General features: G+C 42.3%; 1 protein-coding gene across 1 annotated transcript in view; it reads left to right on the top strand.

Annotated features, from left to right (window-relative positions):
* The window catches only part of LOC105560180 (venom dipeptidyl peptidase 4), a 193,630-nt gene that overhangs the window by 157,076 nt on the left and 9,191 nt on the right, over positions 1-27,363 (top strand). Inside the window, exons 7-9 of the mRNA XM_012009057.1 lie at positions 6,162-6,433; positions 17,480-17,667; positions 23,236-23,430. Coding sequence (XP_011864447.1) covers positions 6,162-6,433; positions 17,480-17,667; positions 23,236-23,430 — 655 coding nt within the window. The remainder of the gene's footprint in view (positions 1-6,161; positions 6,434-17,479; positions 17,668-23,235; positions 23,431-27,363) is intronic.

Below are 27,363 nucleotides of genomic sequence, written 5' to 3'. Positions count from 1 at the left end.
ATTCTTTATGAGTGCAAAGTGATGTAACCAATGAATATAATGAAATTACTATTACATATAGTTATTCGAAATTTTACTTGTGGTTGTTATTGCAATATTTATAGTACACCTTACCAAATTAAAAGCTCGTTTTGGTTTATGACAATCATATCATAAGTTGCATGCACCAATATACGAGGGTGAGTCAAAAATTATCTGCACTTTTCGTTCTACAATTTATTTACACAAAAATAGGGGTTCAATGTATACATCATTTTTCAACATAGTCTCCTCCCTTGGCAATGCACTTGGTCCAGCGGTCCACAAGCTTGCGTATTCCTTCCAAGAAGAAGGTTTTCGATTGGTCGCAAAGCCACTTTTGCACCGCTTCCTGCACGTCTACGTCTGTAGAAAATTAGCGACCTCGCAAAGCATCTTTGAGCGGCCCAAACAGATGAAAGTCGGAGGGAGCAAGATCTGGGCTGCAGGAAGCGGTGCAAAAGTGGCTTTGCGACCAATCGAAAATCTTCTTCTCGGAAGGAATACGCAAGCTTGTGGACAGCTAGACCAAGTGCATTGCCAAGGGAGGAGACTATGTTGAAAAATGGTGTACACATTGAACCCCTATTTTTGTGTAAATAAATTGTAGAACGAAAAGTGCAGATAAGTTTTGACTCACCCTCGTAGTGTCTATGAGAACTATAATACATTGTTAGGTCAACCATAACTTACGTAGTTGGAAGAATTATAAAAATATGGTTGGGTCAAAAAATGACTATAAATTATAGTGAGATTGTAACTGCAACTATTTTTTTCTCTCTGTGTAAGTGGATGCCTAATAAGTTTGTCTATGACCGTGCAGTCGTACGTTGACAATAGGAAATAAAATTTGGTCTGACCAATGTGGCTCTAAGGTGTTGAATAAATTGTTGTCAAGAGACCAACGGGGTTGCCACTGAAAAATTAAAAATAAAATAATAAAACGTAAAACCGATATGGCTAACAAAATATCCGTATCGGTTTTACGTTTCATGACTCTACTTTTAATTAAAGCAATTGTGGTCAGGGGGATTAAATATAAAATATAAATAAAAGACCGAGGAAAAGTAAGCAAATAAATATTTTAAGTAAATGTCGAACTATAAAATGTGCGGGTAAAAGTATCGGATACCAGACAAATATTTTGTTTAGTTGATACTTTTAATAAATAAACGTACATGAAGAGAATCTTCTCACGGAGAGAAATTTTGCCACACTAGTAAAATGTATAGCAAGTATAATTCCTAGTAAATGTGTGATAAAATTTGAAAGAAAACTCCCAGCAGTGGTGCACGGAGAGAATTTTTTCTCAAAATTTATTCTGAAAATTATGTAACAACACATTTTGAATATATGGTAAAATTTCCAAAAACTCTCATAAAATTCCTCATGATTATATGAGGATTTCAGAATAAATTTGATAAGAAAATTCTCTCCGTGTAGTATACAACAAAAGTAGCGCACGTTTAAGGCGCTACTGATAAATAATATAATGATAAATACTGATAAATATAATAATATAATAATAAATAATCCATGCATTTAGTCGAGTAAAGTAGATTTATATGTATTTCTTATAAACGCATCGAGATCGGAATGGAGGAAGCCACTAATCGCGCCCACCATTTCAGCATTATTTCCATTTCCATGGTTCGACATCGAGTCGTGGAAGCTCATCGGCAAGTCACTGAGAACTGCAATGCATTACGCGGTTATCATAAAAGTTACATCGCGACAAATGTATTTAATCTGCCGATATTGCAATATCGCTCTGGGAGGCTTCGATAGGTATGCTACGTAATTCCGGTTTAGCCCCGGATTTCCGAAGCTCTTGATGCTTTCGAGTATATACGTGTGCATGTATATAATACATGCTTTTAATATCGCAGCGACTGCGAGGTAACTTTGCTACTTCGGAACTTGGCGGAATCGGCAGCGGCAAAGTCGCAGCGCGAGCTGGGGGAGCTGATGCTCTACCGTCGCAAGACAAAACTGGCACGCACTCGAGTTTGTATTTATCAGCACCCCCGCGCTTCGGGGAGGGGGGGGGGACACGATGGATTCGCTGATTAATTTCCTTACGGAACACTTGCCGCGCTCAAAAGGCTGAGCGCTACCTCCGACGCTCCGAGCTGCAAGCCCGTAATTAAATGGCACAGCAGCGGATATATATCACTCTCCAATAACTAATGTGCCGGGATCAATTCTGGTAATGCGCCAGAGATGAGGGGGGCTGAGCCACGAAGAAAAGAAAAATTACTTTATCGGTTATCCGACTCGACCAGGCGGGACGAGCCAATTTCGTTTCAATTAAACCATCAGAATTCTCCCCCCCTTGCCTCGTGTACCTCCTTGTAAGAAAAAGAGAACCTTCCGACGCGTACATTATACAACGGGTAAATTATAAGCACGAAGAACGTTGTCACGTGGTTTGTTTCGGTGTGACTGGCGGTGTAACTGCAGTACCTATTTAACACGCCGAAAGAAGTCTCTAACAAGTATACACTATCCAACTGCCACTCACCGATTTGAATAAAACTTGGCGCACTCATTGAACACGAAAAAAAAATTATTGAACGCGTGTTTTTTGGTTTCGGCTCAATGCGCAGTTTAGGGGTAGAAATCGCCCTTCAACCCCAGGGGTGGGAATTGCCACGGCGAATTATTTTCGGAACGATACATTTTAATTAAATCTTGCCTTCACTGGCTGGATCCTGATCACATCTTGCCTTCATTGGTTGGTTCTTGAACACACCTTGCCTTCACTGGCTGGATCCTGATCGCAACTTGCCTTCGCTGGTTGTATCTTGATCATACTCTGCCTTATGGACAATGCACTTCCCTCTCTTTCCTTGGTTATCTTCAAAATCCACATTGGGGTCGATCTGAAGGTCAACATTAACTGCATTATGTATAACTCCACAGATATCTCTATGAACATCAAGGTGTAGGAACACACGTTTCCAACATATCGTTCTGGGGATGAACATAAAATTCCGGAAGGAAAACAAACTGACCTTCAAATGACCTTTCTGGGCCAATAGAATCCCTCATGCTACTCTTCATGTGAAATTTCGCGTTCTGCCGATTCTCCGGATCAAAGGCGTGCTAGCACCTTCAAAAAACACGAATTGACCACGAACTGACCTCGATGATCGACCTGAATATCAACTGCAAGGTCACCATTAAGTACAACACACTGAACCCTAAAACTTTTGTTCCGGGCATTTTTTTCGAAAACTGTATCGTTTCGACAATAATTCGCCGTAACAATTTCCACCCCTAGGGATCGAGGGGTGATTTCTACCCTCAAATTGCGTATGGAGGCGAAACAAAAAAATACGTATTCAATATTTTTTGGCGTTCAATAAGTGTGCCAAGTTTCATTCGAATCGGTGAGTGACAGTTGGATAGCGTTACTTGTAAAAGGTATCGGACCCGCGAGTTCGTTGATTACAAATTGAAGATACCGATCGCTCCGCGGGCTCCGCTTTCGCAAATGTGAAATTCTAGAGTACTTCCCGGATTGCCTCGATTACGAATAATCTCTAATTCGCCGTAAATAGGCAACATATCTGCGAATACCTTGCGCGGCTGGAATTTAACCCCCGGCGTAACGCACACTCTCATCCTCGATTATGACAATGAGGTATCAGCTGCCAGCGGCCGGAGTCTCGAGGGTCCCGGTGCTCCCTCGTCGACCCGCCTCGAAATCGATCGATCTTCATTTTCGAAGGAAGAGGCGCGTGATGTCGGAGCCACCGAAAGTTGCAATTCTCGAATGCGGCGCGAGAGAATGACGGCGGCGCGGCCCCGAGGTCGTCCAAGATTGATGCGATAGGCCAAATTAACAGGATGCTCGAATTAATCCATTCTAAATAACCCCGAGTCATCTATCTTGCCAGCCCGGAACTGCTGGCGACTTACCGCGCTGATTCTCCTCGGTTCGCGCGGGCGATAGAGAATCGGCGAGCGCGTCCTCGGTCCTTCGAGGACCTTATCTCGTCAAATATTTAATGGCCTCGCTGTACAGGACGCTTTCTTACGCCGCGAAGCGAGAGGCAAGCCGCGAGATAACGCGGACGATTTCTTTGAAGCTAATCGCTTTAAGACGCCCTTTGTAATCGCGCGGCTATTGAAAAGACGTGAAATGTAATATTATGTCATGCGGAATACAGCGTTCCTGCGTTGGAGAGGAATTTCTAACAAGATTTTTTTCAAGGATTTGTTATTTTGTGATGAAAATTTAGTGCCATCAATGTGGCAATCGTTAGCTGGTTCGACAAGTTTTCAGACCACGTCTGGCAATTTCGCTCGCAACGCTGCATCACTGAGCGCCGCAATTTGCATACGCATAGATAAGACGCAAGGAATCTTTGAACAAACAGCATAAGTTCCGTTGCGTCGAACTAGTTAATGCTAATATTACGCGAATATTTGAATAGAAACTATGTTACGGTGGCATTAATGGTCATAGGAAATAATGAAAAGCGGTCTCTCATATAAATCATTACAATTTATTCGTCGAAAATCACACAGGAAATATGATCTGAAATATTTTACCTTGGATAGATACACGAAACACCTAAACCGAGAGAATTTTCTTTTAAAATTTATCCTGAAAATTATTCAATCGTGGCACAACACGGCATTTCCAGGAATTTTAAGACAGTTTTTTTTAAATGTCACGTTATCCCATGATTACATGATTTTCAGAATAAATCTTAAGAGAAAATTCTCTCGGTGCGTCACTGCTAAGAGTTTTTTTCAAATTTTACTAGTAGAATGTGTGATAAAATTTCAAAAAACTTATAAACTTCCTCAAAATACCATGTTCTCCCATGATTACATGACTTTCGGGATAAAATTTAAGCAAAAATTCTCTGCGTGCACCGCTACTAAAAGTTTTTTTTCAAATTTTACTCGTAGAATGTGTAATAAAATTACAAACACTAAACCCCGTCAAAATGCCATGTTGTCCCACGATTACATAACTTTCTGGATAAATTTTAAGAGAAAATTCTATCCGTGCATCGCTACCGAGAGTCTTTCAAATTTTACTAGTAGAATCAGTGATAAAATTTCAAAAAACTCTTATAAACTTTTTCAAATTGCCGCATTGTCCTACGATCACGCGATTTTCAGGATAAATTTTAAGAGAAAATTCTCTCGACGTAAAAATACTTGTCCCTCTTTCTTTTTGCGAGACGCGAGTAATTTGACGAAATATACAAATTATATACATTTTGCGAATCTCAGTTCTAAAATCTCAATTCTAAAGTAACTCGTCGAGGAATCCTCTTCGAACATCCATCCGCGTGACCTCCTCTTCTTATTCATCCCGGCTAGAAACGACTCGGCGGCTTTAGTAGCGGACGTGGATTTTGAAAGAAAAAGATGGGCGCTTTACGTAAAGCGTCTTTCGCATTCTGAAAGCGTCGGGGACCAATGGAGAACAATAGATCTGATTAATGCGTGATGGTATCAGCGGCACATAGCGCGCGGGCGAGCAGAGCGGACAGTCAATGGCCGCAATTTACACCATCAGCTTTCTGATTGTATCTAATGGGCTGCATTCTGCTGACGTAACCGCTTGATGGCCCAGAACGTGAGCGACTCTCAATAAATCGGACACCGGGGGTCTCCTCCCGGTGACAGTGCGCGCGCGGTCCGTATGGAAATTGCGCGTTTCTGTTTAGCGGGCGTGCTCCGCCCGTGTTCGCGCCGATGGAATCTCCCCCGCTGTCTGGAGAACATCTGGGCGTAGGAAGGGGTGAATTAGCAGGACGCGAGATAATAGCCGGCTAAATATACCACGCTGGGACACGTCTCGGCGAGGCGTAGCGCATCGAGCTGGCGAACAATTTGTCTTCGCCGGTCCCTTATCGCGTATCTTAGCCGTCGCAACAGGTGTTCTCCATGTCCCGTGACGCAGATACCGAAAAAAAAAACTAATTTCTTAGCGCCAACGCGTCGGCGCCCGGCGTCACTGCGACGCGCGACAACTCGCACGCGTGACGTAACGATCTCGCTGTCGGTTTGTTGCAAATCGCGAAAGCGAGATCCTGAACATTAATTGAACGCGCGTGCGTGGCTCCAAGAGGTGGAAAGAGGGTTGCGAAAATGTTGCGTGCAGTTATGAGGGCTATCGTACTGCATTTATCGAGAGGAAATATTCTCTTTTCGTTGCAGATACTACCTGGCCACTTCGGAGCGCGAGTCGGCGGTTCAGCACTTGTACAGAGTGTCGCTGCTGGACCCGGGGCGCAAGTCGGCGTGCTTGACTTGTAACGTTGTCAGAGAGAGGGACGGCAGCCGTTGTTTGTACAACAGCGCTAAATTCTCCACCGACAATTCGCACTACGTGCTCACTTGTGCCGGGCCCGGAGTACCCGATATAGCCATCTACAATAAGGTACGTATTTGTTATGATCGAACCTGTATTCTTTTTTTCGCCGAGCCTTTTCCACCGCGAACCGCCTTGGAGCTGGGGAGGGTTTGACCCTCTGCTAATTAAAACCATTTCGAAGGTTACAGTACGGATATCGGAAAAGAGTTCTTGGTGACGAGACAAAACGTTCTTGAGGAGATGCTGGAGTGATTCTGCACTTTTGCACCTTTTGCACTTAAAACTGTCTGTTTCGTGGAAACATTTGTGTAATATACAAATTAAATGGCTCACGTGTGCAGATCGAAAGCAGCTTGCTATTCCGGTTAAATTAAAGAACAATATGGCATCACTGAAACTATACCACATGTACGGTATGTGTGTGTTGCTCACTATTAATTTTTATTAGGCTTACAAGCTTAGTTTCAGTGATGCCATATTATTCTTTCATTTGGCCGGAATAGCGAGCTGCTTTCGATCTGTACACGTAAGTCATTTAATTTGTATATTACACAAGTGTTTCCGCGAACTGATAGTTTCTAGGTTAGAAAGGTGCAAAAGTGCAGAATCACCCCAGCATCCCCTTAATTAAACTTACCGCAACCTTATGCAATAAAACAATATTGAGATTAATACACTAATCCTAAGTTTCCTTTCTCAAATTAAATATGAGATTGACAGGAATAACGTGTGTAAATTTAAGCTCACATTTTTGCCTTTAGCCTGAATCTCTCGACGTTTTATTAACACTCGCGCCAGCGTTTGTTCCAGCGTTCGTTCCAGATTTAACAATTTTTCATTTAGGATTGAATTGGGATTTTTCTCAATAATGAATATTTCCGGAAACATCTTCTGTACGTGCAGAGATAAGCTCTTTACATTATCAATAGCGATACGTTAACAAAGCTATTGTGAACATAGACGATGCGCTCTTAACAAGATATTGACAGCGGCAGACAATGATACGGAGCACAAAACGGTGTACGGTTAGTCCTTCGTCAAATGAACGCGATGAACGCGATGAACGGGATGTGCGTGAAAAAGTTGGTACGTACGTCGCAGAATTATATATAATTATGCGTTATATAATTTGTCCTGATACGCGCAAATTCCGGCCTTTGAAGGAATTAATATCTGAAATTCAAAATAATGAGCGTAATCCATCAGATTGGACCTCTAATTTCATTAGGCGAGGGAACGTAACAGGTATCTCGTATATTCCCGCTTTCTCCCGTACTAGTTCCAGCTTTGAGTGCAATGTTATTGCTGCGCGGCGCGTTTGATAGGTTTCATCAATCATTACGTTGTATGCAGCCCGGATTTCTACAAATTTGATCCCCTCCGAATGGAGCGAGAGAGCGAGAGCGCGCGCGCGAGAGAGAGAGAGAGAGAGAGAGAGAGAGAGAGAGAGAATTGGCGCGTATATGCTGCGAAATTCCTTTTGCTCGCCGCGCTGCATTACGAATCGCGATATTATATCCGGATCGCGAACAATGATCTTTCGTATCGCGCGCATTTGCATACGGTATAGACGTACGGATGACGGCCGCGTAATTCTGCTAGCGAGAGGTACACGAGCCGGCGCGGCGCGCGGGCCGCTATCGGACAAGCGAATCGAATAAATTTTGTTACAGCAATAGAATACACGGCGGTAGTAACTACTGTGCGCGCCGCGCAGGATTTAGTCCTCGGCACGAGTAATATACGAGCCCACCGCGCGCTCTCTCTCTCTCTCTTGGCTGTAACAAAGCTCCGGGCTCCGAAATCCCGCGCGCAAAACACATCGCGCCCGCGATACCGCCCGCCCGGCCTAATCAGATCGGAATCACATCGGGACAGATTATCGCGACATTGTTGGCGACCTCGTAAAAAGCGCACAATACACGGCGCGACGGCACGGGGCGATGCATTAAGCCGCGAGTGCTTTTTCGCCGTGCGCCCGCTATTGTTTTGCGAATTCGCAGAAGGAGAATAATCGAGCGCGCGGGAGCCAAAGAGTCATTTATTTCCGTGGGCGAGCGTAACCGCGTCATGCATATTCGATGGCGCGATCAGAAAAGCCCGTGGCGATTAAATTAAATGCAAAGAACGGGCGAAAGTGAGACTCGCGCCGCGATTAAAGGACGCCGGAAGCTGGGTAATTGTTGGAAATTGAAAAATGAGCTGTCGTTATTTTTTTTTTAAAGCAGCGACAACGCTGCGAAACTATTCATATTTCGCCCCGGCCGTCGCTATTTGACCGCATGCCTGCAACCATTTTCGACCCGGTCACGTTTTGTATCAATTTCCAATTTCGCTACGTAAATAAAACACGTTGAGAGAAATGGCGCAATCAACAACGGCCGCTGGCTGGAATCGGCGATTCGCAAGTGTCGCGTATAAATTTAATAACTTACTGCGAGAACAAAGTTGCGGAATGAAACAAAATTCGTCGCGTGTTGTCTTTGGCGGAGACCCGGCGCCGCTTTTGAGTTTATCAAATGGCGAAACTTTGTTTAAATCTCTCTAACGAATTAGCTATTGAATCTAATAATAAATTCAATGCGTAAATTGAATCCCCTGTGCCACGTCATTCCAGTTCGAAGATTTCACGAGGAAGACAGAAAAAGATCGGCAAAAACACTAATGTCTTTCGACAAGAGACAGAATAATGAATTCAAAATAATTAATTCAAACGTTCAGGAATGAAGTTTTGTATTGTTCGAACGATAATAAAATTAGGGAAAATGACGGTCGGATATTCGGTAAAACGCTGAATATTACAAGTGGAACTCGCAGATCTTTTGTGATCAATAAGCAAATATAGGAACAGCTTAGCCGTAACTTTTCTATTTAATAATGCATCGTTCATCAGTTTGATAATATGCAATCAGAATGCATGTGTATTTACATCTGCAATGTCGTCGCTTTCAGGGCGACATTTTCGATGGTAACGGAATTGAAAGCGTGATGGTAGTGACGCAAAATGAAATCGACAGGGTGGGGAAGTAACTCGTTACTTGTACAGTTACAACTTTTTTTACTAACTTCAACTTTATTTCTTTACTTTCTTACATTTTTTCGACAGCTAGTAACTAATTTAATAGTTACATTAATATAGTTACTTTATATATTAATGTTTTATTGTCGCCCTAAACTTTATATATTAAATATATTTTTGAAACCTCTAAGATCGCATTAGATCGTCCATTACATCAATGCATTTATCGGTACTTCACAATTCAAATGCAAATTTGATATTGTTGCTTTCATCGCAAGAAAGTAACTGCGAAGCAACGATTCGTTACTTTTTGAGTAGCTGTAACTGCACTGTAAAAAAAGTGTGTAAAATTACATACATAATAAGTGCAGCATATATAATTTATGTACTTTTACACAAAATTTTTTTGTTACTCTTTGTCGTGTAAATACTTGTTTATGCATTATGAAAAATTGTAAAGTTTACGCAATTTAAATCAAGCAGTTTACTTATGTAAGGTAATAATTTTATCTACAAGGTGTAAATTCACTTATGTATGTAAATACTTGTATACACATTTTAATAGATGGTCCCAATATTACCCACTGTAACAATTGCAATTTTACATGTAATTCTTTTACAGTGTGTAACGCGTTACTTTTCAACATTGATAACTTGTAACTGTTACTAGTTACATTTTTAGCTGAAAAAGACTCTAACTAGATACTTTTATGAAGTAACTTGCCAACGCTGGAAACCGATAATTATGCCATCGATGTTTATGTCAATATTGCCATTTAATAAGTTTTAAACCATTTTTATGGGACGAGAAATGGAAAGAAAAATGAGGAAAATCGGTCCTCCTCGACTGCTATAACGTTCCCTTATGCCAAGTCATTCCAGATCGAAGATTTCACGAGGAAGATAGAAAGAGCTCGGCAAAAACATTAATGTCCTTCGACAAAAAAGAGAAATACATTTAAGAGAAAATTTATTCGCATTGAGCTAACGAAATATCTCTTTTTAATATTAAAGGATTAGTTGGAAAGTCTAGCTTTTCGCATGGGATTCCGATAATTTCGTATCGCACGTGATTTTAATCGTTATTCAATTGAATTGCCTCTTCCTCTTTCCGAATTATATCACTCGCCATAGTGTCGACAAATAAAGCAGATTTAATTAATTACGATTAACAGGTTCATTTTATTAATTAACGATTAATCAACATCGTCGGAATCGTGAAAGCGGTTGTATTATTCGTGCGCGTAAATATAAAACTTGATTAACTCATATTAAATGTAATAAAAATGAGCACACACGCGTTCATTATAACTTCTAATTATTACCTTTTAGATACGAACTCTGACAAAGCATATTTATATAACAGCGTGCACGTTAGCGCCCGTTCACTGTGTTTTCTGTACGAATGTATAAAACGTTACGCATACTTCGTTCTTATTCGCGAACCTTTTCCACGAGACGCCTACTTGTTACCGGTTTCTCGAAATGTTAAATTCTTTTTAATCAAATTAAAAACTCTTTAGTTTATTGGTTATTTCAGTTGGTTGATACGAGAATAATATTAGACATAAATATCGCTTGCAATTATTAAAGGGACGGAAAGCTATCAATTTGATCGAAGAATCTTTTACTTGGAAGGTAAAATAAGAAAGACACGAAAACCACGTGCAATTTGAATCGATCGATTAGAACGGAATTATAAAAGAAATTGTAACTAAATATTATACTCCGGGATGAACAATTACATCCACCTCTCTTCTGTCTTACTCGCGAAACTTGGATCCGGAGTGACTCGGCACAAAAGCCTGGGTATAGCAGTCAAAGAGGAACGCCTCCTCGGGTCGATTTTCCTCATCCCTCTTTCCAGTCTATCTATAATCTATCCGTCCATTTGCTTATTCGCCAATCTACGTGCGCGCCCGCCGTTCTCGGAGAAAAAGTTTGCGGTCGGATGAAAGTTTCATTACTTTCGATAATCAAATTCCTCCGTCGACTTTCCACGATGACAGACGGGTCGGGGCGTCGCAAATTGCCGGGGCGAGAAAAGGAGGAATATGGCAGGTGCACGACGGCGGGATTATTCGCGCACGCGGGAGATCCAGATCGGCGAATTAATATTAATAACAAATAGGCAGCGTCGAAATAAGAATGCACGTGTATCTTCCATTCTCGGTCAAATTGTAAATAGATTCGCTCAAATTCTTTACTTTCTTTCGTTTATGCAAATTTAAGTTGTATATTACACAATGTAATACAATATATTTAGTAAATTTAAATTATACATATAGGATAGTAAAATATGACGAGACAATACAATAATATAGGGGGGAGTTGCCGAAGGCGTACCTCAAGGCATTATTTACAACATAATATTTATATAACATAATAATCCCATTTGGTACTGGTTTGTACGCAAACAACCGCTGGAAATTGTAGCTTGATGTTTCAAGCATCTATTGTTACATGTTTAACGTTTCCTCAATAACAAATTAATTTGTTACAAGTCTTTCTGTAACTTGCTGCAAAAGCGATTTAGGAAACCGGTTGCCTGAATCGCACCTCCTTGAAATGGTCAACTTTATGAAAACAACGAAAGAGTGTAAGTCGCCAGTGGTTTATTATCGGTAGAAAGAATTGTTCAACGACGTTAGGCTGGCAGATGTCTTTATTAGTTAGATTCCAACGTTTCGACCATACGGATTGTGGTCCTTTTCAAGGAAATAGTAGAATTAGATGTTCTACAAGTTTACAGGACATTGCAGTGTGGAAATTTTTGTATCGCTCATATTATGAATTTTTTTTATGAAAACAATAAAAAGTCGAGTAAATAGTATAAGATTGATATATGGTATAGGAAAGCATTAACTAATTCTTATTTCAATAATAATTTAACTAAAAGAGTCAAACGTTTAAAAATGAAAAAATAATAATTAACGGTAATGGAAAAGATGTTAAAATACAATTAGCTTAAAGTTACTTTGCCATTTACATTTATATTAATTGCATCGCTCTTACATATATTTAGTATACCGTTTATGGTTTATAAAATCATACAAATCTTTTGGTGGTACGATTTAGAAAACTGATAGATTTTACAAAAATAGTTATTTGATCCTTATATTATAATAATTGTAAGTCTGTATATGCGAGCAATGTAAAATATTCTACGATAAACCTTCTTTTGTGAAAAATTAAAAATTTATAATAAAATGGCATAGTTACATTATAATCAGCTGAATAAATTGATGAAAAATTAACATTGGTTACACCTGCATTTTTTAAATGTTGTTAGCATTCACGAAATACGCTGTATCATATTAATTTTTTGTCTATTACTAATGTCTCATTGATTTTATATTGTTATTACCAAATGTTGAAATATTGATGAGGTACGCGTTCGACAATTCTCCCCTAACTGGGTAGCATGTAATGAACACTAATGTAATGAAACAAAAATGATACATGACTGATTGTGAGTATACGAGTATTAGGGCGTTGCGTTGCATACGGTTTTACATTGTCCCGGTTCGCCGCAGCTCGAAGTACGCCCGATTTACATCGAGCTATCTCTTTTGTAATCTGATTACCGCAGCGACAGACGGCCGGGGGGGGGGGGGGAAAGGGAGAAGTGGAACTCGTCGAACTTGAAGGGCGCCTAACGCAAAATGTCGAGAACGAATCCACGTGCTTTATCGCGACCAGCGGAGCGAAAATCTGACTATCCGGCGCCTTTATCGCTTATTTTCGCGCGGCCGCTTAATGCTGATAATTGGTCCTCTCGCCCGGGAAACCGTCGACAATGAACGTTAATCCAATTACGTTAAAGAGCGACCTTGTCGATGAAATTCGCATTTCCCGACCGTGCGGATCGGTCTGCTTTCCTTCAACTTTGGTCGTTTCAATTAACGCGAACAGTCGCACATTTCTCTCTCGCTTCGTAAGGTCTACGTCGAATAATTACAGGCAATCAATACAGGCGCATTTAAAAAAGATTTCGTTCACACTTATTGTGTGTTGTAACAGCTCGCGAGATGTTACATCGTCTACTTTCTTCATTTTCCCAACTCCAATCCCACACACTCGGCATTAATCCGGTAGAACTGCGTCCACGTTCCAGTTCTGTCACGGCAAAGCTGCAAGTCGATTGGCCGCACATTTCCCGGAGCTGGAACTTGGACGCAGTTCTTCGATCGTGGACACAAGGCTTTAGCGCGAAATAGCTGCGATATTTTGCACACACGTGCACCGACGCTCGTTTTTAATATATCAATTTTTCGAGGATTAATAGAGTGATTTGTTACGCGCGAATATTACGCGCGCGTCAGCGAAGTCGCAAACAGGCACGTATAAAATTCTCCCTGGAATCCCTTTGTCGATCTTCGCTGCACTTTGACGCGATTTACGAGGCACTCCTGCATGCCGATCCAATTACGTCGATATTATGATATGGACTATTATCGAAATTTACAAAAGGCACAAAGCGATGCCAATTGATCGCGCTCGAGCCTTCAATATGCCATTATTACTCTCTGCTGCGCCGAAGGAACTTTCCGCGTCGCCGGGGAAATTCGTGCATAATTTACGCGGCGCGAGTTTTCGCTAATTTAGAGTCGATTTTTTCCCCTTTTTCGGCGAACAATTAACAATGGCTTTAACTAAGCGGCCATTTGCGGTATGCAAATATAATTCTACGATTTTAACTCGCGACTGACTTTCCATGACGATAAAGTTCAAATAAGTTACATACCATTGTTTGAACTTTTCCTCCGCCCTCTGCGCTGGGAAGAAAAAAAAATATCGAGCGCCTTCATTGTACGCGACAAATTAAACGAGAATGTCGAATTCTATTCTTCCTTGCAAGTTATTTGCAGGTATTTATCGTTAAACCTGACAGTGCGGAAAATAAGATTTTAATTAGAATAGAATTTAACTTCGATGAAAAATAAGGTTATTATGTTACGTGTGCAAATTAATTCGGTGTCTTGTTTGAAGAAATTGAACGTTCGTTTATAGAGAAACGAAATGCACTTTGATCCCCGCAACGTTTGCCATTATTTTTCGATGACTTCGCTCGCGAGAAAAAGATAGCGACTTTAAGGCCTGGCTTCACTAAACGTTGCTTAACTTTAATCGTAGTTTAATTCACGTTTGCCTCTTTGTAAAGTAACAGTTAGAAAGATACGAAGAACGAATTAAGCTAATCTTAAAGTTAAACAACGTCGGTGGAACCGCGGGTCTAAGTCTGTAAAGTCGGCGGTTCTCTGTCGTCCGCTGTTTGAAATGCGTGGTAAAGTGATGTCGGTAAAGCGATTGGAGCAAGCGAGGTTAGACCTGGCGAATGATCTGCATGAGAGAGAATTTTCTAGCCCAAAGCGTGACGTACTTCGTCTTCCTCGCGGCCGAACGTTGCTGTAGAATGACTTGCCTAGTTTCCAGAAGCAGTTTCCAGAAACTGCGATGTCACTTTTTGCACGTTGTTCGAGTCGCACCCTCTCCGCCCAAAGCAGAACAAGTCGTCTTCGTGCCTCCAGCAACGTTCGTTGTTAATTAAAATGTGAAAAAAATATTTTATACTTCTTCGACGTCGCGATCAATAATATTTTATGAACTTCCGTCGGTTGCTTCGTCATGCGGCGTTTTGCAAACGGTCGTACGCAATATAGAATGGAATTTCACTTCGATGGAAAATAAATATATAATTATATCGCGCGTGCAAATTAGTTCGGTGTCTTGTTTAAGGAAATTGAACGTTTATTTATAGAGAAATGAAATACGTTTTAATCCACACTTATAAATTGCAAGGGGTCAGGGGATGCTGGAGTGACTGCACTTTTGCACCTTTTGCTCCTATAGAACTGTCGATTCATGAAAACATTTGTGTAATATACAATTTATGTAGCGTTTGTGTGCAAATCGACAGCGTCCCACTATTCGGACTAAATGAGAAAACAACACGGTATCATTGAAATTAAGTTTAGAAGCGTAAAAAGAAATTTATCCACTTAAATAAGTTATAGGTTAGGTAACCTATTACTTGGTATCATTGTAGCTTTTGTGTACAGACCGACAGTAGTGTACCACTAATCGGACTAAATCAGAGAACAGCGTGATACAATTGAAATTAAGTGTAGAAGCCTAACGAAAAATCTATTCACTCGAATAAATTATCTAGAACTTATTCGAGTGAACAGACTTCTTATTAGGTTTCTAAACTTCATTTCAAATGCTGTTCTCTCATTTAGTCCGAATACACTTTCGATCTGTACGCCTAAGCCTTAGAATTTACGTGTCACACAAATGTTTTTACGAATTAACAATTCTAGATGCAAAAAGTGCAAAAGGTGCAGAATCACTCCAACATTCCCTTAACATATTTAAGTAAGTCGCAATATATAATATTCGAGGTATCTCTGTCCTTCTGCCTCAACGAACTGAAATATATGTATATAATAGTATATACGTGCTGTAAAATTAATTATAGAGTAAGAAATGCTCCGTCGTTTTTGGCTTCTTCAAAACTTGATCAACTTATCCTACACGAAGCATATTCGCGATTGCGCGTACTTGCGGCTGCTCTATATACCTGGTGCAGCGAACCGAGGAGATGGAAAAAAGAAATATATATATGTATATATATATATATATATATATCCGCCTCGCGATCGAAAATCGATATCGCCACGTCATATCGCGATCGGTACGAGGGAGAGATTCCCACAAAAGCCGGAAACCTCGCCAGATCGCCTGTCATTCGACGAAGAAACTTCGGTAACGCGGATCCGAGCGCGCGGAGCTTTCCCGAGAAAAAGTTCGCGGCGATGCAAAATCGAGATTCGCCGTCGGGTCGGCGGCGAACTCGTCGAGTGCTCGACGCACAAAAGCGCGCAGATTGCGCGTTACATTTGCCCCGATCCCCCGAAAGGGGCAGGGGGGGGGGGGAGAGACGCGGAACTCGCGGGGTAAACTCGGTCGCAAAAACGCAGACTGGGAACTTCGGCGGGCAAATCGCGCGGCGCCCTCCGCCGCCGCCGCCATTGGCTCCCGTTCGACTTTTCTAATGCAATTTTTTATCGCCGCATATATACCGCGCACCCCCCCCCCCCCGCTCCGTCACGCTGAGGAGGAAAAAAGTACTTCGGACAACTACCCGCGAAAGTGGCTGCCCTTTGAACCGAATCGATTCCGACCGGCAAACCGCGCGGAGGGTGCGATTGAAGTTGCGAAGTACTTTAGGGAAGGCAAACCGCGCTAAACGTTCTTCTGGTCTTACGACTTCCCCGCAAGTTTGCGGAAGTGTCTGCGAGTGTGCTGACGATGTTATTCACCGCCCTCGGTGTGTAACCTGTCGCGATTATGACGACGTCAGAATCAGGAAGTGACCAGCGATCGATGGAGTCTACAGCGGATCAGGGGGGGAAGAAAAATCGAGCATTAAGAAGGAAGATAGATAGTCGCTGTTGCGAACGAATCTCGCAAATGACGAATGGCCAATGGTTCAGCTATCCGCCCTCTCAGAAGGGATTTCTGATAACGAAACGAAATATATTCTTGACATTTCTAAGTGTATCGCTTATGCTTCGTGCAGTACGAAAATAAAACGATATTAAGATTAAATGAATACTTCGTACTCTCGAATCAAATAAGATTTACTTACATTGAAGTAAAAGTAACATAACTTTAAGCTTATATTATATATTTAAAAAAGAATCTTTTTTGATGCGTTACGCACGCGCCAACATCGTTTTATTCTACAATAGATTAAAACATTTCCAGTTGAGATCAAATCTTTTTCTCAACAATAAATATGGTTGTCGTTAAATGTCGACCCTATTTCATGACAGATCGAAATGTAACAACACTGGATCCGGAAAGCTTTTCCATGTAGGTACGTACACGCGAGACGCGTAGGATTAATATTCTTTAATTTACTTTACTGATAAACGTATTAAAGTTCGCATACCTCCGGTGTCGACGAATATCTTCCCAGCTTTAGATTTAAGCTCTCGCGGCTCCAAATTCTGTTTCATTGGAATTTAATTTTCAAATAAAATCACGCCAGTTTTATTAATGTCTTGTTGCTCTTCGACTTTCAGAATACCACGTTGCTCTCCGTGTGGGAGGACAACAGCGTGGTGACTGACATAATAATGGAGAAGTCGCAGCCGATCGTCCATAGATACAAAGTCTCAGTTCCAGGCGGCTTTAACGCCCAAGTGAGGCTCCTGATACCACCCGGCGCTGACTTGAGCGGTGCCGCCAAGTATCCCATGCTGGTTTACGTGTAAGTTGTTCAGTTTTTCCATACACGAAAGGAGAATATTCTTCTTTTGAAAGTATGTTTAATTTCAACGTGAAAGTCTTTAAATGAAATTACATTGCGTTAAAGGAAGGAAAACTTGAGCGAAGCAATTTTATATAATTCAACCAAGAAATATACAGGGTGAGTCGTAAGGCTGTCCCAACCTTTTACCATGAGAGATGAATTACCGACCGATTTCGCTCATTATTTAAGAATAATTTTCTTGAATGGAAAGGAAACAATATATTGGATACAAAATATTTTTGAATCAAAGATTAAAACGGTTTTATTGTCAAAATAATTATATGTATTCTTAAAATAACCTATTATAGTCTTTAGATAAGATTGTAATATTGTTGGAAAATTCAAAATTGTGTGCTTCCGCTCGGGTACGAAATTGTTTCTACACGAAAGTATTAAAAAACTGCATAATTATTATTTTAACAATCGGAAGAATACGTGTAATATTTTACACAAAAAATATCTGAACAATATTCAATTCTTATGTGAGCTCTATTAATTATTATTTCATTAGTATATATTTTATATTTCATTAATTCAATCTCTGGAATTCTCCGGCGTGATAGAATAAGGTTTTCGAAAATATCGCGCGAGAGGAATTTTTGTTTTTCAACACATATTCGCGAACCCCGATATTATAATCGGACACGTGAGCCCCGGCGAGTGATCGCGGTTCAGCCGTCAAGTGCACTTCTCAGCCATCATCCGAGTTCCTTAAATCGCGTCGTTTTTCGGCGTCGCGTAGATCTCGGCGTTCACTTAAAAGCATCCATATTTCCCGCGGCGCGACAAGAAATGTGACAACGCACTCCGCGGGCGTCATCAATCGGTCCCGTCATAATGCACCCGCGAAGATAAGCGTAATGGAGGAGCCGGTGACGAACGCGCGCGGAGCGGCGGTCCGCACCGTGACGTGAAAACGAAGCTCTCCTTTACGTGGCCTGAATTAGGACGGGGATGTAAAACCGCCGGCGAAGCGATGAGTCATTCCGTATTCAGTCTCACGAACGGAAACTTCAGCAGCCTCCCCGATAAAAGCCGGGGCTGCTTATCGATCGACCCCCGCGCCCGGTATTTCTTCTAACGGCGAAGAAATAACACGGGCGTCAAGTGGGAGAGCTCGGGAACCAAACGCGCGACGTCCGCTCGCATTCCTCTCGATTTCTCTCTCCCCGATCATCTCGCTCCCAATTTTCCTTCCTTTTCTTCGTCTGTTTTAAAATACAAGTTTAAAACGCAGTTTTCCAAGTATTCGCGGAAATATCTTCATGTTTTTTATATTTACACACACAGAGAAAGAGAATATCTTCTTTGGAAAATATATTTTGTTTCAACGTGGAAATCTTAAAATGAGATTATATTGTTTAAAGACCGCTTGGCTAGCGAATCGCGAATTGCGCACGGCGAGTCGATGAATCACGAATCGCGCATAGTGTTGTGCTTTGACCTGACGCTTTTCTTTCTATGCACGAGCACACGGGGAAATTGCGGAGAAAATTATTCGTTTGTTTAGCCACGCTCGCGCGAACGGTAATCTTATTGCGAGGAGGTAATTCTTCTTTGAGGTCATTAGCCGTCGCCGTAATGGCGGGATGAGATTTTCATGTTTTCCACATTTGCCGAGTGCACGTGTATAAACGGCAATGACGTCGCCGGGCACGGCGCACGAGGCCGATATAACTTTCCGGCGTAAATCCTAATAACACCTAATTTGTAGGCGGCCCTGGCCGAGCTCGAACTTCTGAAAGTACAAAGAGCTTACGGCGGAAGTTGTTGCCGCGGTGTCCATCCCTTAAGTGCAAGCAAGCCTCGCGTTAACGGTCAGAGAAAAAGACACTAATGCGATCGTTAACACACTTGAAGGGTCAACACCCTTCCTAAAGCAAGCAAATTTTAATGCGAATCGTCCCGTAAAAACATATCCAGTAGCAAGAGAATGCGAAAGAATTTGTATCACCTTCACGCGACGCCGGACAGCCGTAATTCAATCCAAGGTTTAGCGAAATTTATTATAGGTTTATTAAAATTATCGGATTTATCCAGACTTATTATTTATCACTGTTGAAATTGATTTACCTAACGCTGTTTTGTATTCATTGTCGTCTATACACGAAGAGAAAAAGTTCCCTATTAAAATTATTAGGTTTATTAAGATTTATTATTTGTTTATCTAATGCTGTCAAAATTGATTTATCTAACGTCGTTTTGCATTAATTGTCATCTATGTACGAAGGAAAAAGTTCCAAGTTTATTACAATTATTAAGTCAATCAAGGTTTATTATTTACTTTTCTTTTACCTAACACTTAAAATTGATTTCTCTAACGCCGCTTTACATTAGTTGTTTATACACAAAGATGAAAAGTTCCTATGCAGTTTCTATACCGAGCTTTCTATCCTACATTTTTAATGCTTTGGATATCGATTCTAATGCTGTGTCTCTTATTGTCTGCATTAAATGTAAATTCTTGCCGACTGCGAGAGAAATGCAAAATGACGATGACCGAACAAAGTTAAACTCGCAGAAGAACTATTGCAATTGCCACGGTAGACGCGTCTCGTTCGCTCGGCGATGGCGAATAAAGAGAAGTTTGAGTTTCCACCGTTCGCTTTATAGTGGAGTAATTGTACTGTCCTCGTGTTTGAAACGGTATATTGGATCGCGTGCAGAGTTTTCACATATCACGGGTACCCGAGCGATCGCTTGTTCTCTCTGGTTTTCAATGAAATTTCCTATATACGTTCAATCTAGATCATCGATCGCGACGCTCGGTATACGAGACGTTTTCGTCGGAACCGTCGATGGGCCGTCGACCTCTCCGTGAAATCAGCGCTCTCGATGCTGTTAAATGAGTACTCCTCTCTGTGTTTCGCGGTCAATAAGTATTTCAAGCACGCGATCCGCTAAGCGGTTCAATTTATGAAAATAAATTAACGGAGGAGCAAGCAAATAACCGGCAAATACTTACATGAAAATTCGACGCCATTAAAGTTTCGCCACGCACGTACTATAAAAAAAACAGTACGTAAAATTATATACGAGTGTAACAATTACACTATTATAAATGTTTTGATATAAAGTCGACCAGCATACCTGGTCTAGATTTTGCTGCGTACTTTAAGGGGATGCTGGAGTGATTCTGCACTTTCGCACCTTTTGCACTTAAAACTGTCTGTTTCGTGGAAAGATTTGTGATTTATTAGACTTACAAACTTAGTTTCAGTGATGCCATATTGTTCTTTCATTTGGCCGGAATAGCGAGCTGCTTTCGATCTGCACACGTAAGCCATTTAATTTGTATATTACATAAATGTTTCCGCGAACTGACAGTTTTTAGGTTAGAAAGGTGCAAAAGTACAGAATCACTCCAGCACCCCCCATTAATTCCGTAAAAGAATTTTGCATTTCAATAAAGCCAATTGAAAGATTACTTCTAGCGAAGAATGTCGATAAAACAGACGGCTTTAGGATCCCCTTAACGAAGGTCCCTCGCGCGACGTAAGCACGCGATATCAGTCTCGGTCGCGATGAAGAGCGTCGCTCGATACATCGCGCCTCCAGCCGCCGTAACGCAATTCCAACTCGTAAATCCCGACTCTTTATCCAATTCGCTTTATTATAAAGACGCCAAGTGCCCTCGCGCGTGATTACGCCGCTCTCCGCGCCGGAAATAGCGCGAGATTACACGTGACACCATTTACATACGATTACACGAGATCACTGCAGATCAGCATAATGTCAACCGTACTATGAATCCGAAGTGGTATGATAACAATGACTAATTCCCAAACGATATTTGAGTTAATAACTCTTGACACAGCTAGTGCTCGCTTCGTTCGTCTCGCGCGCGGATTAAAAAGTAATTAAAAGGGTAAACGTTTGCGCAAAGAGACGTCAGAATGCGTGGCTTTGCAATTCAAGAAGGGAAGTACTGCAGAGAATTATCTCCTCGTATAATCTCAAAACGAGCGTGAAGATCAATCAATTGAGACAATTATCGTATCGATTTAGCACTAATCGCATTAAGTCACAAGTATCCGCGTAAAATTTTCAACTGCGGTTACCACGGCTGATGAAGCGCGCACCACCGAAGCTGCGAGTCGCACTTGATCACGCGTGTGTTTTAATTAGCATAAAAAGAAATTACGCAAGATGCTCTTTTTCCTCCACGGAACGTTCCTTTCTCCTCGTCCCGCGTTCACGGCTTCTCCATACGAGCGTAGTGTCCGATGGGGCGGATCATCGGTTATCATTACGGTCTATTTCGCTTCGATCGCGCGCTATGCGTGCTTCCACGATACTACCGTGCGCCGTATCGCCGTCATTCTCGAGAACATTCGCGTTTATATCACGCCATCCACGGGATCATTACTATCCGTCTCTATTTCCACGTCAGCGTCGGCGATCCCCATCTCGCAGATGCCGTATCAGAAAAGCCATCTTCGTTCTCGAACTTCCATTTCCTAATTCTCGTCACCGTTCGACTCCGCTCTTTCGCGCGGCCCCTCGTCCTGCCCGCGGAAGTGGCACTGAGGTTTCCCGCAAACGACCGTCGAGGACGGTAATGAGCATGGAAGCCGGGAAAATTGCCCGCTAAACAATCGGGGAAGTGGCCGGGCTACATCTGCTAGATCCGATGATAAGATTAGAGCCTTTTTTTCACCGAGGGAAAAGGCCAATTTGGCATATTGCAAGGTCTAAATAGATTTAATTATCGGAGCTATTAGCCGCGTTGTGTACCGCGCGTGTCTTATCCCTATTTTAAATTATATTACCCAGATGGCACGGGTAATCGTTATGGGCTGAAAAAGAATTCACCTTTTAAGTTCTGGTATAAATTGAAGTAGTCTGTCCAAAATGAAATTGAAAGAATTTCTTTCCTATGGCAGCTCAAAAAGCTTCCGCTTTGACTTCGTGTGAGAGTAAAAAATTGCTCCGAATATCAAAATTCCTTGTGCGTCGAAAAAAGAGCCCAATATTGAAACATAAAAGTGAATTCTTTTTGAACGTTTTTAAAACAGAACTGGTACGAAATAACAATTCGGGTTTTCAAAGCATTCCTTTTGGACTTTCTACCTGGGCTAATAATTTTATGACCGTTGCGTAAATTAGCACCGTTCATTCGCTCTTTGTTTAGAAATTAACTTTTACTTTTATGGACCAACTCTCTGCTTATTTTATAATTAAAATAGCTAATTTCTTTCTTCCTCATTCACACAGATTTCAAAAAATTGAAGCTGAGGCCCGGTTTCACCAAATGTCGCTTAACTTTAATCTTATTGTTAGTTCAATTCACGTTTGTTTCTTTCCAAAGTAACAGTTGGAAAGAGACAAAGGACGAATTAAGAAAACCCGAGCCTTAGAACAGGAATCGAGCGATAGCCGTATTTTTTCTACTTTAAAAACAGACTACATGTTGAAGAATCAAGTTTGCAAGACGTAAACTGAACAGATATGTGTGTACGACGAAATACACCGGCAATGTGGCATTCTGACTACCTGTATCACGCAATCTGTCTTGCCTTTCAGATACGGCGGCCCGGACTCGTATCAGGTGACGGAGAAATTTAACGTCGATTGGGGCACGTATCTTGTAACAAACAAAAGCATCATATACGCCGCCATCGACGGTCGCGGTTCCGGATTGATGGGTAACGACATGCTGTTCGCCGGCTACCGGCACCTCGGCACCGTCGAAATTACCGATCAGATTAACGTCACCAGGTAAGTTTTCCCGTCGTATGAGATGTCGATTGGAAATTAAATTAATAAAAGTTGATGCCGAGTCAATAGCGCGATAAATAATAACTTTCCATAAAATTGAGAACAAGCTCGTTTCAATTAAGGAATAAAACTAATCGATAATCTAAGGCCAACATTTTTACGAGCTAGAACCGATTTATCACCTACTCGCTACAAATTATAAAATTGTAACAAATACTATTATATGGTCTAAAGGGACGCAACTAACTAAGAATTAGATTATGAATAATGACGAATAAATAACTTAATAGCCGAAGAATAAATATAATAATATAAATGACGTATGAATTGTCAACGAATAATATTACAAAGTATAAAAGAGACAGACGTGTCGAGTAAATTGTCAACGAATAACTTTCCAGTTCTTATACATTGGCAAGTTTCAAGGGGCGAAATTTACTTAGGGACGAAGATCATCAATTTTTCGGTAAATACATATTAAAAATTTTATTCGTACGAAACCGCTGCGTTTTGGCAAACTTTTTCGCTTTTGAATGATGCGATGATTACACAATATTTGAGACATTTCCCCTATCGGGGTGTATCCGGCTTACGAAGGCTTTGAAGTCTGAAAGGCTTCGGAAAGTTTTCTTCCGACTTACTGGAGCGAACAGTGCCGCTTGACTCCTAACATTTGTTGTAGTTTCGCTCGGTTATTGTTCCACGACGTATTTATTTTGCATATCGAGTCCTATGAAACAGAGTTTACTGCGCCGGACCGCTCTCGGCAAGGCCAATTCTCGTGTAAACCCCCCGTCCAACGCAACCCCGTGCGTTTTCCCTGAGAAAGGATCTAACTTATCGCAGACACGGTCATACCCTCGGCGCTAGAGTGAGACGCGCATCGCGCTTACCGCGTTCACACGTAGAAGACGCATTATATCGTTAGCCCGGGATTGCCTTCGACGCCAGCCGCCGGGATAGCTTCTCGCCGGCGATGTTAACGAACGATCGCAGGCGGAATCTGAGGCCGGGCGCGCGCCCGGCGCGCTCGACCCCTGAAAGCGTGGCGAACAAAGTTCTGCTTTAGGACAAACCTAATTATAGGCGAGGCTTCAAAGTGACTTATCACCGCGCGATCGGAGTAATTCGCTAAACCCCAAGTTAACTAATCTAACTCCGGCTCCCTCGTCCGAGGACCGCGTTTAACGAAGTTCTTTTCACGGCGCGGGCACCTGAGAGAGGGGGTGAGTGAGCGAGCGAGCGAGCGAGAGAGAGGGGGGGGGGAGGGGAAGCATCGCCGCCGCGTTAACAAGAAGAAAATTGCTCGTACTTTTATCTGAATTTATCGGCTGACCCTCTCCACGCCCGCGCCGTCGAGTGGCGGACACCACGAAGAAGAGCCGGGCTCTCCTCTCGTATTTCCACTTAGCTGCCACGAGTAATTTATCTCGATGGCGGGAAAAGCATGAGAGAGACAGAGGGATCGAGCAGCGAAAGCGCTACTTACACGACTGTTCGTCTTTAAACTGAAACATCAAACTTCCGATCGTGACGAACAATTCGCCCATTCCGCGCCGGCGAGGTCATATTTTACCGTTTAAGCGGCAACGCACCGCGACCGCAGGCCTGACGGCGGTTCCGCAATCTCCGCGCGGAATCTCCGGGCGGAATTCGGTAAATAGCGACAAGAAATTAGCGCGCGGCAGTGTACGAAATGAACGTTGCACCACCAGGTAACCCTAGACTTAACGGCAGTTTTCACCTTCGCGAAGTCCTCCATCTCCGTCCTATCCAGAGTTCCGTCCCGATCCTTCCCTTCGACGGGCCGGACTTCTCGTCGAGTAATGATATCGGGATAATATCGGTTTTGAAATGTCGCTGGGCAACCGCTTTTTCATTGCGCGGCCCCAAAACGGTTTTAATAACTCCATTATTTCTCGCTCGACGAACCGCTTTCTTTCACATCGTCGCCGCAACGTTCTGTAATGGAAAACAAATAGTTCGCGTTCGCTTACGTGAAACTGGCAACGCAGATAGAGGAAGAAGATCGAGTTGCACACAGCTAATCTCTAATTTCTCATAAGTATTCGGCGATTTCTTCTTCTGAGAGCGTCGTGGAACTTTACTTTCCAGAGTGCCGGCCCGGCGAAGTGCATAGGTGGAAGAAGATACGAGGACCACCTGGGACACTCTGTGCGCGTGTATTTTAAGTTCGATACTTAAATATTGAATAGAGCAGATGGTGTCGTCGATGCAGTTCGCCCCTTTATTATGATAAGCGTTTATTTGAAGAACATCCCCCGTAAATGAAGCGAAAGTTTATCGAAAATGAATAATCCCACCATAAATCTCATATACGTTCCTCGATAGCTCTCCATTATCGAGCGTGGAAACTTGACGAGTAATAAAATCTTAGACCGGTATTCATAGTCGGATCTTACAGTATATTCAAGACCGTCCTGAATTTATCTAAAGACGCTGTTTGGGGCGTTCCGCTGGCTACGGAGTATCTAAAGACGGTCTTGAGTATAAGATCTGACTATGAATACCGGCCTTTGTCTCTCGCGACAATCGTAGGGCGGCCCGATGGTCCTGGACTCTTTGAGGGACGTTTAATCCCCGAATGGTTAGCTCGCAAAGACGTATTCTACCCGCGGTGTTCCACGCCGTGGTTGTGTTTTGCCGGTCCGGCACGTAAAAAGCGAGCCGCGGAGTTGGGAAGGTGCCAAACGTTCACGGAATTGTTCGACTCTCTTCAACCCGCGGCCAGGGCTCCTCCCGGCCCGCTCCTCCGTGCGTCAACCCTTCGCGTAACACCCGCGCGTTTCGTCTCGTTTTTATCGGCCTTTGTTCCGTCATCGAACCGGCTAACCAGACCGATTAACCAGCTCGTCGCCGCTCGCTCCGCCCGCTGGTTCCACGACCGCTTAATTGGTGAATAACGAGTGGCGTTGAAACCCCGGAAATCTTGGGGACGGCGACGCACCCCTCACGAGCGTAATGATCCTTTAAATAGGGGAGAGCGACTAACAATCGTTTGCTCCGAAGGGGGAAAATCGTTGCTCCACGAAGGAATCTGCGGTTGATTTCAAGATTGCGCGTCGTTCCAGGATTAGGTAATTAAATTCGTGTACCTGATGAGGCGAGTGTAGACAAGATTGGGGCAAAAAATATTTTTTTAGAGGAAGAATTACTCGTATACGGCATACGCGATATTAATAAACAGTACGCGGAGAGAATTCTATCTTAGAATTTCACTTGGAACTCAGATAATCGTGGGACAACGTGGTATTTTGAAGAACTTTACGCGGTTCTACTAGTAAAATTTCAAAAATTCTCAGTAGCGATGCACGGGGAGAATTTTCTCTCGAAATTTACTCTGAAAATCATGCAATCGTGGGACAACACTATTTCTGGGACATTTTTGCGACGAATTGTTTTCTTCTGTCATAATAAAAAGAAAAGAAGAGATATTTCAGATTGCAGCTCAAGATTTAAATCGCATTACCCCCTTACTCTCTGGCGTTTATTTTCATCGCGCTCGTTACCGATTCCGTCTTCAATTCGGTGCGAGATCCACCAATGATTTAAGGTTCCGGCTGTACACGCGATCGTAATTAAAACGTCAGTGGAGATCCCGCCTCGAAATTCGCGCGGCGGCGGATCGGACCTCTCGCTAGGCAACAAACAAATGCGACGGGGCGAAAGGGCGCGGGGAATACCGATAGAATTTCCGTGAGACCGAAATACGTATCTCGCAGTATATACGTAACGGAGGCGAGCCGCAAAACGAAAGAGAGAAGCGTCTCTCTCGGTCCGAGTTCCTTCCCTTTCCTCCCCGTTTCTTCCTTTTTTCTTCCCGTGGAAAGAAATAGAATTCAACGTACCGCCGGTCGATTTACGAGGTAAATAAATTTCACCGGGAGAGAAAGAGAGAGAGAGAGAGAGAGA

Source organism: Vollenhovia emeryi, unplaced genomic scaffold, assembly GCF_000949405.1.
Source record: "Vollenhovia emeryi isolate VEMERY1.0 unplaced genomic scaffold, V.emery_V1.0 DF939240.1, whole genome shotgun sequence".
In the NCBI taxonomy this organism is placed as follows: domain Eukaryota; kingdom Metazoa; phylum Arthropoda; class Insecta; order Hymenoptera; family Formicidae; genus Vollenhovia; species Vollenhovia emeryi.
Note: the sequence above shows the minus strand (reverse complement) of the source record. Positions and strands in the feature narration are given on the sequence as shown.